General features: G+C 32.9%; 1 protein-coding gene across 1 annotated transcript in view; it reads right to left on the bottom strand.

Moving 5' to 3' along the window:
- Positions 1 to 1140: 1140 nt before the first annotated feature.
- LOC136033990 (protein virilizer homolog) overlaps positions 1141 to 14907 on the bottom strand; it is a 116130-nt gene continuing 102363 nt past the window's right edge. Inside the window, exons 12-14 of the mRNA XM_065715025.1 lie at positions 12686 to 12837; positions 4783 to 4867; positions 1141 to 1376 (exon numbers count right to left, since the gene is read on the bottom strand). Coding sequence (XP_065571097.1) covers positions 1189 to 1376; positions 4783 to 4867; positions 12686 to 12837 — 425 coding nt within the window. The 3' untranslated portion in view covers positions 1141 to 1188. The remainder of the gene's footprint in view (positions 1377 to 4782; positions 4868 to 12685; positions 12838 to 14907) is intronic.

The following is a 14907-nucleotide window of genomic DNA, read 5'->3' as shown; positions in this document are numbered from 1 at the left end:
TATATATATATATATAAATTCTACATATCTCGAACAAAAACAGGGGTAAAAGTATAACAGTTCAAAATAGGGATGAAACCTTTTAATCGACAGTGAACGGATATAAAACTTTTAATTGGATATTTCGAACACATATACAGTGTTTATCATCAGCAGTAAAACAAAAGCAGTAGTTTTACTGTTGATGATGAACACTGTATATGTGTTCGAAATATCCAGTTAAAAATTTTATATCTGTTCACTGTCGATTAAAAGGTTTCATCCCTATTTTGAACTGTTATACTTTCGTCAAGGAAAGGCAGTGTGGTCCTCGAAGTTATCTAAAACAGGGGTAAATGTATCACAGTTCATTAATTGACTTACGAATAAAGTGAACATACCACTCGATGCCTTTTTTTATGCTCTTTATGAAAATAGTAATTGCTTCTATCGCAAATATAAATTTAAACACTTTTTGAGCTCTTAAAAATGACAAATTTTCAATTGAAGTATGAGTAAGCGGTCGTTTTTGATAAAATAATACTACATTTTCTAAGCGCCATTTTCTCGGTAAATTTTCGACAAAATAATACTACATTTTCTCAGTGCCAAAATTATTTATAGTTAGGTTAAGTCAAAAAGTGCTTAAACTTGAATTTGCAATAGAAGCGATTATTATATTTGTAAAGAGCATAAAAAGAGGCATCGAGTGGTATTTTCACTTTATTGGTAAGTCAATTATATGAACTGTGATACATTTATCAAAACAGGTGTTAAGAACAAATTGTAATCATAAAAATGACAGAAATTCATCTGAATTATCTTTGAAAATTTCTTTCTCCGTAGCCATCATTTTATTCTTTCTCCGTATCCGTATATTTCTTTCTATCACGTCGATCCCTTCCTGTTTGATCTTCTGCCCGTGTCCAAAACATTTGAGAATTGAGAAATTGAAATTTGTCGAAAGATTTGTCGAAGTAAAAAGAATCTGAGAAGTTGAGCACAACAATTTGAGGCATAATTCATTCTTTTTCGAAGCAAATTACATAAATTCCATAAAACACAATAGCCAGTTATTGAGGTTACAACAATATAACGAGGACAGGTGAGGGCTAGTTTAAATCAATTATGAACACTGACGGAACTTTGAATAAAAACATGTGTTAAGAAAAAATTATAATCATGAAAATGACAGAAAATTTATCTGAATTATCTTTGAAAATTTCTTGCTCCGTAGCCACCTCTGTCACGTCGATCCCTTCCTGTTCGATCGTCAGCCCAATGTCGAATTCTCCCTCTTCGGTCATTGAAAGAGCCACGGAAGCTGCCGCTGTATCCAGAAACTCGCTGAGACGAAGGGGTTCCACTTGATCTTGAGATACCACCTCGTAAAGATCCTTATAAAATAAAGACCTTATAAAAAAAGAGGAATAACACAGTAGAAATCTTTGGTGATAGTTTCACTTCAGATTCCAATCCTAAACAGCATTTACAAACTACAAGTGCACTTACAACTATACGTACAGTATAAACAATCAACATTACAATTATAAACAGGAATTGATACTATGCACGCGCTTTAATTTCTATTTAATTACGTTATAATTTTGAGAACAGCTCCCTTCATTCAAGTGGTTGAAAGAGATTTTGTGCGCTTCAAGCAGGGTTGTATCAAGGATTTTTTTTCGAGGGGGGGGGGGGGTTACAAAAGGTTTTTTTTCCAGGGGGTACACAAATCTTTAAAAAACGCGTCGAAAATTTGTTTATATTCATTTTTGTTACGTTCTTACGAGTCGGACAAACATTTCAAGGGGGGAGGGGGTTCAAGCTCTCCTATCCCCGCCCCTGCATAACTCTGATAAGTGTCATGTTCAACACAGCTTGAACTTGTAGAAAGGGTACCAAAGGACATGTTCTGGAAAGGGAAAGGAGGAAAAATCAGAAAATTGCATTTTTTACAACAATTTTTCCAAGCCTTTTCTGGAAAGAGCAATGACCTTACGCATATATATCCACATACATAACAGCAAATACAGCAAATATACAGGCCTAACACCACACACCAAAAGCCACAAACCCAATGCATAAAAAACCACACACTATAAAGAACACACCCAAGCACAACAAGTACCACACGTCACAGACCAGAAAACACGTAATCCTTAATTACAAATCCGTCACTTGTCTTTAAATTCTATTAACCAAAGATAATTAACCAAAGACCAAAAATTAACCAAAGACGAAACCAAAGATAAGTGCCGGTTCAAAATCAAGCACCTTCAAATCTTTGTACTACACTTGTAAGTTAGAAACATACAATTTTTACCTACATCGAAAAAGAGCCGGCGAATCGGGCACTTGATCTAGGGGTAGACCCAACGAGGGAATATTCTTTACCTTTTTGAAGCTAACTTTTTTTCTATGTTATCTATTTTAGATTGTTTTCTATTTTATTGTATATTTGTATATTGTATATATTGTATATTATATTTTCTTATTTTCTATTTTATGTTTTTCTATGTGTTTTTTCTAACTTTTTTTTTCTATGTTATCTATTTTAGATTGTTTTCTATTTTATTGTATATTTGTATATTGTATATTATGTTTTCTTGTTTTCTATTTTATGTTTTTCTATGTGTTTTTTCTAACTTTTTTTTCTATGTTATCTATTTTAGATTGTTTTCTATTTTATTGTATATTTGTATATTGTATATTATATTTTCTTGTTTTCTATATGTTTTTCTAACTTTTTTTTCTATGTTATCTATTTTAGATTGTTTTCTATTTTATTGTATATTGTATATATTGTATATTATATTTTCTTGTTTTTTATTTTATGTTTTTCTATGTGTTTTTTCTAACTTTTTTTTTCTATGTTATCTATTTTAGATTGTTTTCTATTTTATTGTATATTTGTATATTGTATATTATATTTTCTTGTTTTCTATTTTATGTTTTTCTATGTGTTTTTTCTAACTTTTTTTTCTATGTTATCTATTTTAGATTGTTTTCTATTTTATTGTATATTTGTATATTGTATATATTGTATATTATATTTTCTTGTTTTCTATTTTATGTTTTTCTATGTGTTTTTTCTAACTTTTTTTTTCTATGTTTTTCTTTCTGGTGAATTCTGAGAAATTTGAAACGAAACATTAGTCAATGATTCAAATGTTGTGTTTTTTCCATAGAACTGAGCAAAATATAGTTGAATTACAACATATATTTCTAAGATATTTACTTGAAATATAAAACATATGATAAAATACTCCATTAAACATAAATTTGCAGTTATGAGCCATTTTAGAATGAAGAGAGCGAATTATGTTATGAGCCATTTATGAATTATATATGAGTAAAATTATATCTGAGTAAAATTCTGTTGAATTACAACATAAATTTCTAAGAGATTTACTTGAAATATAAAACTTATGATAAAATATTCCATTAAACATGAATCAAACAGTTCGTGGTAACGAACTGTAGTAAGGAGCGACCCGGCTCAATAGTAACCAAAACTCTAAAAAATTGAATTTTGACATCAATAGCTACATCACAAGAATCGCAATTTAATGCTGATTTTAAATATATAAGTTTCATCAAGTTTAGTCTTACCCATCAAAAGTTACGAGCCTGAGAAAATTTGCATTATTTAAGAGAATAGGGGGAAACACCCCCTAAAGGTCGTAGAATCTTAACGAAAATGACACCATCAGATTCAGCGTATCAGAGAACCATGCTGTAGAAGTTTCAAGCTCCTATCTACAAAAATGTGGAATTTTACAAAAAATAAAATTAAAAATTTACAAAAATTTGGAATTTACAAAAAATAGAAATTACTCCGTATATGAAATGGGTTGTCCCCTCCGCAATCCCTCGCTCTTTACGCTAAAGTTTGACTCTTTGCCACAATTCTACTTTTTAAAACAATTAAAAGCTTTAGCGTAAAGAGCGAGGGATTGCGGAGGGGACAACCCATTTCATATACGGAGTAATTTCTGTTCGTTTTAAGTTTTAATGTCGCTCCTTACTTTCAGCTAAAAAATTTATTTTTTTTTTTTTTACAGTTATGAACCATTTTAAAATGAAGGTGGTAACAAATAGTTAATTATTGTTAATAATGACTCAGTTTTGGAATGGACTCTATGTCTAAGCCTTTGAAGAAGTTTCTGACCAGCTTGGGCAGAAAACTCAAATAGAAAGCAACTTTCTTAGACACAAGGCGATAATAGTACACGTTTTTCGTCCCAACTTAGTTTTCTACGAAAAAAATAGAAATACAAAACAGAAGCATAAGGAAAAGGCCATATAGATAAATATATGGATAAGGTTATTCACGACATCGTACAAGCGTATATCCTACTTTTAAAAGAAGTAATCCATTATCCATTCTTAAAGTTTCTCCATATTTGTTGTCAAACTAACATTTTGCTATTAAGCCTAATGAAAATAATAATCATTGTTCCCAAATTAGTTAGACAGGATAATTTTTTCTCTCTAGATTTTTTTTTATTTTTTTTATATTTTTTTTTTTATATTTAGAAACACGTTTCAGCAGATTGCGTCTGCCTACATCGCTAAATTCTTGTAATAGTTGCCCACTTTACGTTGTATTACATTAATTACTACTATTATTCTTCTTTCTTCTCACATATGTGTGCAGTAGGATGTATAAAATAACTTTGTATCAATGTTAAGTTTGTACGGAATATATAATCTCAGCTATATTTAAATTTCCAATTTGAATTTAAAAAAAGAAAAAAGAAAAGAAGATAAAACGATCAGCGATTCTAGTGACACTACCTCTAGTTCGAAATTGTGAATCTCCACCAAATCTCGGTTTATCAATACCAAATCCACCACGAGGAGGTCTTCGATTTCTCTGATCCTAAAAGAATAAAGACAGGAAGATTTACGCATGCGTTTTTCAGCGAGTTTCCACAAAATTAACAAGTTTAATTGACAAGTACTGGATTTTCTTTAGCAAATTTGAATTGCTTGTGAATATTTTAAATTGCCAAAGAAAATTTATTTCTGAAGCAAATTTATTTGCCTAATATTTTTTGCTATATTTTGAAGTTAGCTATAAAGCTAAAAATCTTTATGGAAAATATATAGACAAATTGATACAAGATTCAATCTTAGCCATACAAGATACAATTATTCTTGGTATTGGTTCAGAAATAAAAAGCTACCTGGACGAAAAAATGGCCACCCTATGTATTGTCCAGTTTGTCGAAAGCCACCACGAATGTGTGAATGCCTTCCAACGTGTCAAGACTGGTTAGACTGCTACAGATACGCAGTTCAAGGCTTTCTCTCCCTTCCGGCTTTAGAATTTGATGGAACAATGTTATTTAACTGCGTTACCCAATTTTTTTTTTAGAGGAGGAGGAGGTAAAATTTTTCAACAAAAAAACACAGGCTGTACGCAAGTAAAAGTGAAAATAAAAGGGTTTAATGGGGATTAGGGGCCAAGAAAGCATAGAGGAATTCATAGAATTGCTCATAATCAAGACCAAGCTCTCTTAATTTGCGCTTTAGGCTCGGAGAAGCCAGAATTGTGTTGTAAATTTAGTAAATAAGTAAGACGGCACTAGACCCAAACCGGCAGTGCTGATCTCCGTTTCATGGCCCTTCAGCCAGGGCGTGCAATGGGGGGTTGGGGGCCAACCATCCTGTGCTTTCACACACCCTTCCTGCTTACCTTCCCTAGATTTCTCCAGGTACCCATTTAGAGCTGGGTCGAATCTGGCTGAGCTTACAGAGTCACACCACTGACCCTCGTCCCAAACTAAATAACTGGTCACAACTGGGATTGAAACCCGTGCCCCTTGGACACAGAATTTCCACGCCAGCGCGCCAACCACTCAGCCAGGACGGCAATACAACGATTTGACGATGGATTTTGCTATGCAACCGGAATGATTTCCTTTTTATAAACAAAAATTCTTCGTCTGAATTGCTGTTCTTTTTTTAGTGCCTAATGGATAGTATTTGTATTTAAAATGTACCCTTCCCCCTCTACATGAATTACAATATTTTTTCTTTGATTAAAGGCGTTGCTGCAAAATTATCACCTTCACGTTGAAATAATTTGATACTAACTAATTTGAACAATTTGATGCAAAAATAATTGTTAGTTTAGGACTTTCTTCTGTTTTCATTCATAAAAAATAGTTTTTATTTATTTCTACTTTACTAATTTGAAACAACCCTTCAAATTTAAGAAATAGAGCTTTCCGATTTAAGTTTCAGAACTATGTTATCTAACCTTGATATTCTAATAAGATCGAAAGAAAGAGAAAAGACGAGGAAAAAAGAAATGAGGGAAAACAGAGGAGAGAAAAAAGAGAAACGAAAGAATAAGAAGAGAAAATCAAACAAGAAGTTCACAATATCTATGGTACTATTTTTTTGCATTGCGCAAGAATTATGATATTTGAGTACCCAAACAAACTGATATATAGAACATTCACATATACCGGAATTCAGATTTACCAAATTTATTTTGTCTAAATTATTAGATACCGAGTTAAATCCTGGTATTTTGTTTGCTGACCTGTCAATGAGCGTTTGGATCTCAGACTGTAGTTAACCGTGACGAGCCTGCAGCACCAATCGGTTTGCCCTCCACTATCTGTAAAGAGAACAAGCAGCTCTCTTGTAGCAGCCTAGAGTAAGCTTTTAGTAATATTTAACGATGTTAGAAACTTTGTTAAGGCCGTGATTAAGTGAACTTGAAAACATCGAGGTCCAAAATCAAAGTTAGGGTAGCCTTCTGTCTCTCAATTCTCTAGAAACCGTCGATTGTCAAAAACCCTTCAAATAGCACTTGTTCATTGGCGGAAATAGTAGGTTAATTATACCAGCTTGTCAATCTGGTCTCTAGGGTGATATGAAACGATTCTTTCTGGCAAAAAACTTATAAAAATTTCAGGTAGCTGAAAATATTCTATGGGACTGTTCGAAAACAGGAAAATACATCGAAAGTTGGTTGCAATCATCTTACAGGTTATTGTCTTCTGCTCATGATAGTACCGCTTTTTTTTAAAGCAATGTCCTTCAGTACACTTGTGAAAAAGAGCTTGACATTTTCTAAGATTTCTAAGCAATTATAGGAAATAGAGCAAAATCCTAGCAAAGATTTTGTAGCATCTTCAAGAAGCTACGGCCTGATATTAAAAGCGGTATCTTCCGCCAATGAATACTGGAGTACTTTTTAAATATAAATTTTCAATTTTAACATGGGATTTTCGAGTTCCATCAGTCCACTTAGTCACGGCCTTAAGGCAGATAGATGTCGAAAACTTCAGCCAAGGGTTCAAATACACAATTGGCTCAATGGTTCAAATACAAAAGGGTTCAAATGATGGAGGCAATATTCACATTCAGACAATTTCTTTCAAACATTGAAAAATTAACACAATTGAAAAAAAATATCCTGTCGTCAGTCGATACGGTTTTTTTCAGTATTTCTGCTGCAAATGGAATCAATGTAAACATGTTGTCAAGCGTGACGTTTCTATTTATTCCCTAGACAGAAAAAATTCTGCTTGTTTTGGGTTTCGCTTATTTATTGACATTGATTTCTGTTTGTTAAATAATATTCATTTACGACTTAGTTTCCTCTCGACTTTGGTCTAATGTAACCCTTTACTTTTTTATGGAAAACTTCTTATTATAGCCTAATTATTATAGCCTATTAGCCTAATTTAGATTTATCTCAAGAAAAGGGTGCTTCTAGCTTATGAAAAATACATATCATCCAAAAAAACTTTACAAAAATTCCAGTGTTTCTCAATAAAGGGTTGTCTATCTTTAAAAACAACACTATTTTCTAACGAATTTTAACAAAAATGCTGATGTCTCCCTAGAAAATTTTGTGTTCAGCATCGGAAATATGAATTTTATTGAAGAAATAAAACATACAAAGTCGCAAGGACGTCACTATTTTTCTAGTGACAAATTCTACATGCTACAGAATTTTCTAGACAGAAAAACCAATTTAACAACAAATTGTTTAAATCAGAAAATAACCAAAATCAGCATTTTCATGTGCTATACCTAACAAAATTTGCTACGAAAATGTTGGAAAACTGATCTCACCTCACAGTTTGAAAAAGCTTAGTAATTACACAGTTTTAATAAAAAAAAAATCAGATTTCCTGAACAGGTGAAAAAGTTACGTAGATGGTAAGCTTTCGAAAATTTTGCTACTCAACCTTAGTATATCCCCAACCAGTTCAGATAATAAAACCTCAGCGATGGCACAAGAACTGGCTAATCGTAATATTAGCATATATGGGAGGTGGGTTCGCGAATGCATCTGCTTCCATGGTAACCGCAAAAAGATGTTTTGGTGTCGTAGAATTTACCAATGCTTACCCTTCTAGGGTTCAGATCATTCGTCAACTCAGCTAGAAAGCAATCAAGGTCTAGTGGGTTCCGTTTCAGGGAAGTAGACAGAAGGTGGTAATTTTCATCAGCGAAGAATCAAGCATATTACATGTAAAACCGACGGGGTTTTGTTTTATTTTCTGAAGGGGATATGTCAATATTGAACTGGAGGTGTAGATGGTCGCTTGATAGGATGTCATCTGAAATGGCAATAGTGGTAGATTGAAGTTCTGGATAATCAGACAGGACAAAATCGGGGTTTGAGGTTGACCCCGAATTATCAACATAAGAGAAAGGTTTAGATTTAGGTAGGACAGACATGCCAAGCGAAGGTGACGACAGAAACGTTTGCGTAAGCGGCAGATAAGGATAAATTCAAATTTCTTAACAAGCCACCTTTTGGTAGCTTGAATTGTATGGAGAATCGTTGATAGAGACGCACAAGCTGATGCAAAGTTCTTATTACAGGTATGGGTATGGTAATTATTCGGCATATAAATACACAACAATACAAATTTCCAAACTCAATAGCAATATAAACACCATTCGAATCTAACAAAAAAAGGCAAACTTTTTATTTATTCCAATCCCGAAAGTCTGCCAGTTGCCACCCGAAGGTCTGCCCAGTTGCCTCTGTGGTTTCAGAACTCGTACATTAGTAAAAAATTCCATGTTTTCAACATATGTGTTAAGATGGATGAATTATAGGTTCGCTTTGAAGACCGGTATAAGAAAATTTCCGACTTTCCGCTAAATCATCTATTATATACGGTTGGGTAGACTGATAGGTCCTGTGTCTTAGTATTGAGTAAAGTTTCCACTATTTGTCTATCTTCTTTAGACATGCTAATTACTTTACTGTATAATCGTTAATTATTTGTGTTTTTTTTTCTTTTTCCTTGTTCGTACTCCTCTAGTACATTTTTGTAATATATCGAAAGAGGGCAAAAATAGATTATTATTATTATCCCCCCTAAGGTTTTGTTTATTGGCACCTTTATCCAACTGCCTACCCCCCAAGATTTTACTATAGATCCTTCCCTGGTCCCAGTAAAACATGCACTATCAGAAAAAGTAAAAAACTCATTGACCAATTTTGCCTGGAATAACCATGATGAAAATGTAACCTATATGGTCAGTCATAAATCTTTAAATTATTTTTGGTCTTCAATTTCCTTCAAATGACTCACAGAACTGATTTATCTTGGGTTTATTCTAATAAGTCATGGCTCTCAAGTCTTTCATCACTTCTACCAAGTTGATAATGGCAAGTTTCGAGACCAAAACAATGAAGGTGACGTGCTTTCAGGCCCAAAGAGAAGTTTATCTTAGAAGTATATTCTGGTTTCATCTGCCATGGATTCTCCACTTTATTAAACCCTTTTTTCCAACCTAATTGAACTCCTTTCAAGAGCAGAACCAAACCTTACCAATAAGGGGACTATACTATATAGCCTAGTGTCAAAAGCGACATCCAAGGAAATAACTGTATCCAGAAATATCGAAGATTTAAAGTTCATATCCTCATGGTTGGAAACTATTCCCTTGTTTGATTTGAGGAGCTACGTTTCGTAAAGAGTGCTAATTGATTTGCATAGACCAGCTAAAAGTTTCACAAAGCTTAAACTGCAATAATGATTTCAATGTACTTAATCTAGTCTTGATTCAAAGACGTCAAGAGACGCCTGACACTTGCGAACTCCAGTTTTAAAACTCTGATGCCCATCTGGAGGAATATAAGTTTATGAACAATTCTCAAAACGAGACTTTTCTGATCCCTAAGACACATCGCTGATATCACCTACCACGACAGTCTCCAGTTCTAAAATTCTCCATAATCTGAAAGTCAAACTCAAAATACGGGACAAAATAAAACCAAAACAACTCAAATGGCTAGGACATACCCAACACATGGCTTGCACTCGTCTTCCAAAGATAGCCTTCGATGGACGAGTACATAGTTCTCACCCAAGAGGTAGCCCCCTTCCCATAACAGATGGAAAGAAAATTTTTCACCCTATAAACTGCCACAAGTCCTCCGCCTTGCCAACAACAGAAGCTCCTACAAGAGGCATATCAATGAACTGTTAAAGACGAGGCCCCAAAACGACCTCCGAGGACGTCGTTTTGGGGACGTTTTTGGGACATCGTTTGAGGACGTCATTTTTGTTATCGTATGTGCTCGTTGACAAACTTTTCTTGTGGCGATCGTATTTATTACTTATAGTATTTTTTATCTTATAGCTAATTAATGACTAAAAGCTACCATTGGGCCATACCATTGAGAGTAATCTTTTTTTCTGGAGCTTGATTTGATATTTCAGATTGACTCAACAGACTAAGCCAAAAATCAGGCCACAAGGGCCCATTGCTCCAAAGGGATATCAAGAAAACATGTAACTTCAAACATGACCTATTTAGATAACCTGAATACACACATTGTGTTTTGATTTACCTCTAACCCTTCCCCCAAATCACAATTAAAAGTCATTTAAGCCTTCCTCCCTTCAATGTTCCTTAAATTTTGAATATACCCTTAAGGAAAATCAGCTTGATGATCATCAGTTTGGTAAAAAATCAGTTCATAAGAACGGGCTGAAAACAGCTAACCACATAACCAGTAAATTTACCACCCTAAGGTTGGCATTCATAAGGTACAGACACCCCAGCTTTTGAAGAGGGAGGTACCAATTCACGAACTATTAAGCGTGAAGCTTGGAGCAGACTGGGGTGAAAGAGGAGCGTGTGTGGCTGTGTTGGGCTCAGGCGGCTTGGACTAGATAGAGGGCACAACTTAAAAGATTATGAAGATTTTAATTCATGTTGTGCCAATAGTTATTTTAAGTAATTACAATATAAACATAAAGATTTATGAAAGAATAGAGGCAGATTCCCGCTAGTTTCTACTATTTTATATATATTATTCTATGCATATACATATTTATTTTCATATAAATACATATATACTATTTATATGAGATGTTCAGAGGGATCTTACTGTTGAATTTACTGTTTTATAATTAAAAAAAATTTATACTATTTATTCTTATCTGCTGAGATGTTCACAGGGATCTTACTGATAAATTTTTTATTAATAAGAAAGAATCTTGAATTTATTATTTTATAATTTATAAGAATTTATACTATTTATTCTTATCTTATTTATTTTTTCATAATTTATTATTTTATAATTTATAAAAATTTATACTATTTATTCTTATCGTATTTTCACTTATCTAGTTTCTACTATTTATTCTTATTTGCTGAGATGCTCAAAGGGATCTTACTGTTGAATTTACTTCTATCCTATTAATAAAAAAGAATCTTGAATTTAACTTAGTTCAAATTTATCCTTAATTTATTGTTTATAAATAAAGTAAAGTTATTTGTATGATTTGTTGCTTTTGTTGAAAAAGAGCCTCTTGATTTTCTTCTAATTTATATTCAAATCTGATATTTATTGAATTACTTATAATGAGCTATACGTGAAATACTTATTGAATTTGATATTTATTTATGATTCCTGGGCTAGCTGCTACTTTCATGTCACTATTGTCTTATTGTATCTTTGTCTTTGCACTGTAGTATTATTTTGTTATTTTATTTTTGTCCAGGCCTAGTCTTTCGAGCTCGTCTCCCCATGGGTCTAGTCAAATATATACATGCATATGTGAATGAAAAAAGGAATGAACTTGAATCTTCGATTTTAGATTAGTGCGACTCGAAGTAACGGCAAAATTTAGCAAAATCTATCTTCTATGATAATTGTTTCTATCCTTATTAGTTAACTAATAAGGATAGAAACTGTTCTTCAGCTGGAAGAACTGAAGAAACTGTTTCTCTAAATTGACGCTAGGTTTTGAAGGACAAGAACTAAATTATCAAGTCCTGTGATCTTTTATCCGTGACAGGATAAAATTATCAAGTCCTGTGATAATTGTGATTAGTAATGATAATCCTGTGATTATCATGTCCTGTGATAATTCGACAGCATACTGTCAGCCCTATCATCTGCATTGAGATCCTGTCAAAAAGACGGGATTCCTGTCACGTAACCATGCCATGCCAACTTAAAACAAACAAAAATAAACGAACTATGTCGCAAACACAAGACATTAGTAGTAACTATGGAGAATTAGAACGAAAGAAGAAGCATGAAGCGTAGAAGAGGCATGACCAAAAGGAAGCAAGAAAACAAAGATGGGTAACGCGAACACTTGGTCAAAATAAACATATAAAAAAGAAAGCAGAAAATAATAGCATGAAAAGAGAAAAAGATAAAAACAAAGACAGTTAAAACTTCTACCTTTCCATAGGTGGAACTACTAGATGTTTCCATTGCAACAAAGTCATCAACGTGCAAAGAAGGAGGCCGTGAGGTATTTGACGGTCGCAGACGAAATGCATCATTCCGTGTATTTAGTCCTCTATTATAGCCTCTTCCTCTCATAGGTGCAACTAGAATTATGATAAAGTAAGGGTCGTACGCTTTGCGACGATCATTCATACAAACGCTGTGTGGTTTACTACACTTTGTATTACACATACTCTATGTGATCTAGAAATCACAATCACGTACGTTGAGATCAATAAATCACAATAGTTTCTTTCTTCTGATGGAGGATTTCAAAAATCCAGTGGGGTGCATAGGTGTACGGATAGTCCTACACTCAAAAATATTTTTCAGAAGGACATTCAATATTATAGAAAAATAAAAACAAAAGACAAAAACGTTAGTTTATCGTATAACATACACGTTTTTTAAGCTATGGTGGTTGTAAAGCAAAGCGGCTTTCACAAGTAAACATCAATATCATCAATAAACACATTTGTACCCAAGTAGAAAAAAAGGAAATCGGTTGCGGCTGCAGCTTAGTTGCTGCAGCAACCTGAAACTTCAATTTAAACAAAAGGGGAGTCTTACTAACTGCTAATTTAAACGCGAGGCGTCTCTTGCCAACTATGAAATTATTTTTAAAACGAACCATCTGATACGCTGAATCTGATAAGAGTATTTTCATTAATATTCTATGATTAAATATTTTATATTAAACATTTTATTAATAATAAAATATTTTATTAATTATTAATAAAATATTTAATAAAATATTTAATTTCAAATCTTTACTATATCAGAATTTATCCGTTCCAGATTTTCATCAAATTTTACGTACCTCACAAATGTCTTTCCAACACGTTTTCCATTTAGCAAAAACTCGTTTATCGGAAAAATTTTCAACATTGGAATTTCAATATTTTCAGCATACATGGATTTTCCTTCCTAGATTTTGTCCTGGCCCTCCTTTGGAAAATCTATTTAAGGTTTTTACATCCAAGGAGCTAAGTATTTTATCAAAAGGACGTAAATTTGCTCTGGCTCAGACACACGTAAATATATCAAAAATTATTATGTGTGTGGAGTCCGGTATTTTTAGCTCTCATGGTGAGGCTGAAAATCCAGACCTACTCAGATGAGAAATCGTAAAGAGTATTCTTGATTAGAAGCAAAATCCTTCGAAATTTGAAAAGAGATAAAAATACAGTAAATACAAAAGCGGGAAAAGGAAACACAGTTGTGATTATGGATTCTGCAGGTTATCAAAATAAAATACCTTTTTAATGAATAAAAATATTTATTAAAAAAATAAAAACTGATCTCACAAATAAATACACACAGCAGTTAAGGAAAGAATTAGAAATTTTAACAGACAATTGACTAATTAATATAACTAACAATTAATATAAATCTGAGGAGGCCTTACAAAGAAAATAAGAAAACAATTCTACTTCGAAAGATACAAAACATCGGAAATTGACACAATAATGGCGCTTATAGATAACTTCGAAGACCACACTGCCTTTCCATGACGAAGTGAGTTTTACTGCTGATGACGAACACTGTATATGTGTTCGAAATAATCCAGTTAAATAATTTTATATCTATTCACTGTCAATAAAAAGGTTTCATCCCTATTTTGAACTGTTTTACTTTCGTTAATGACGCTTATTTGTCTTTGCAAAAGTTTTCTTTGTATTTTAAGTTCCGAGATAAATTTTTCCTTCAGATTATGGGTCTACCGATGGGTATTGTTAAGTTTCCTTATTTGGCAAATTTTTACGCGAATTTCATAGAACAATCTGCTTCGAATAATTTCCCTTAAAACACTCTATCGTTGAAAGAATATCTTTGACGATATTCTTTCTGTTTGGGAAAATAAACAGGATTCTCTCAAAGTTTTATGGCACATTTGAACTCTTTTGATTCGAATCTTCAATTCAGAATACAACTGGAAGATTCCAGAAAAGCTCCCTTTCTTGGATGTTCTAATTATAAAAAATACTCCTGGCTTTGAATTTTCTACACATAGAGAGTATGTGTAGATGTACCCTTAATGATCAGTATCGACATTTCTTGTCAAATCATCCACCTACTGTGAAAAACGGGGTAATAATTTCTTTAGTCGTCAGACTTCTAAAAACCTGTTAACGTAATCATGTAAAATATGACTTACATTATGTTAAAAATAT

This window comes from Artemia franciscana, chromosome 12 (genome assembly GCF_032884065.1).
Source record: "Artemia franciscana chromosome 12, ASM3288406v1, whole genome shotgun sequence".
NCBI lineage: Eukaryota > Metazoa > Arthropoda > Branchiopoda > Anostraca > Artemiidae > Artemia > Artemia franciscana.
The sequence above is the reverse complement of the archived record's forward strand: the minus strand, read 5'-3'. Positions and strand labels throughout refer to the sequence as shown.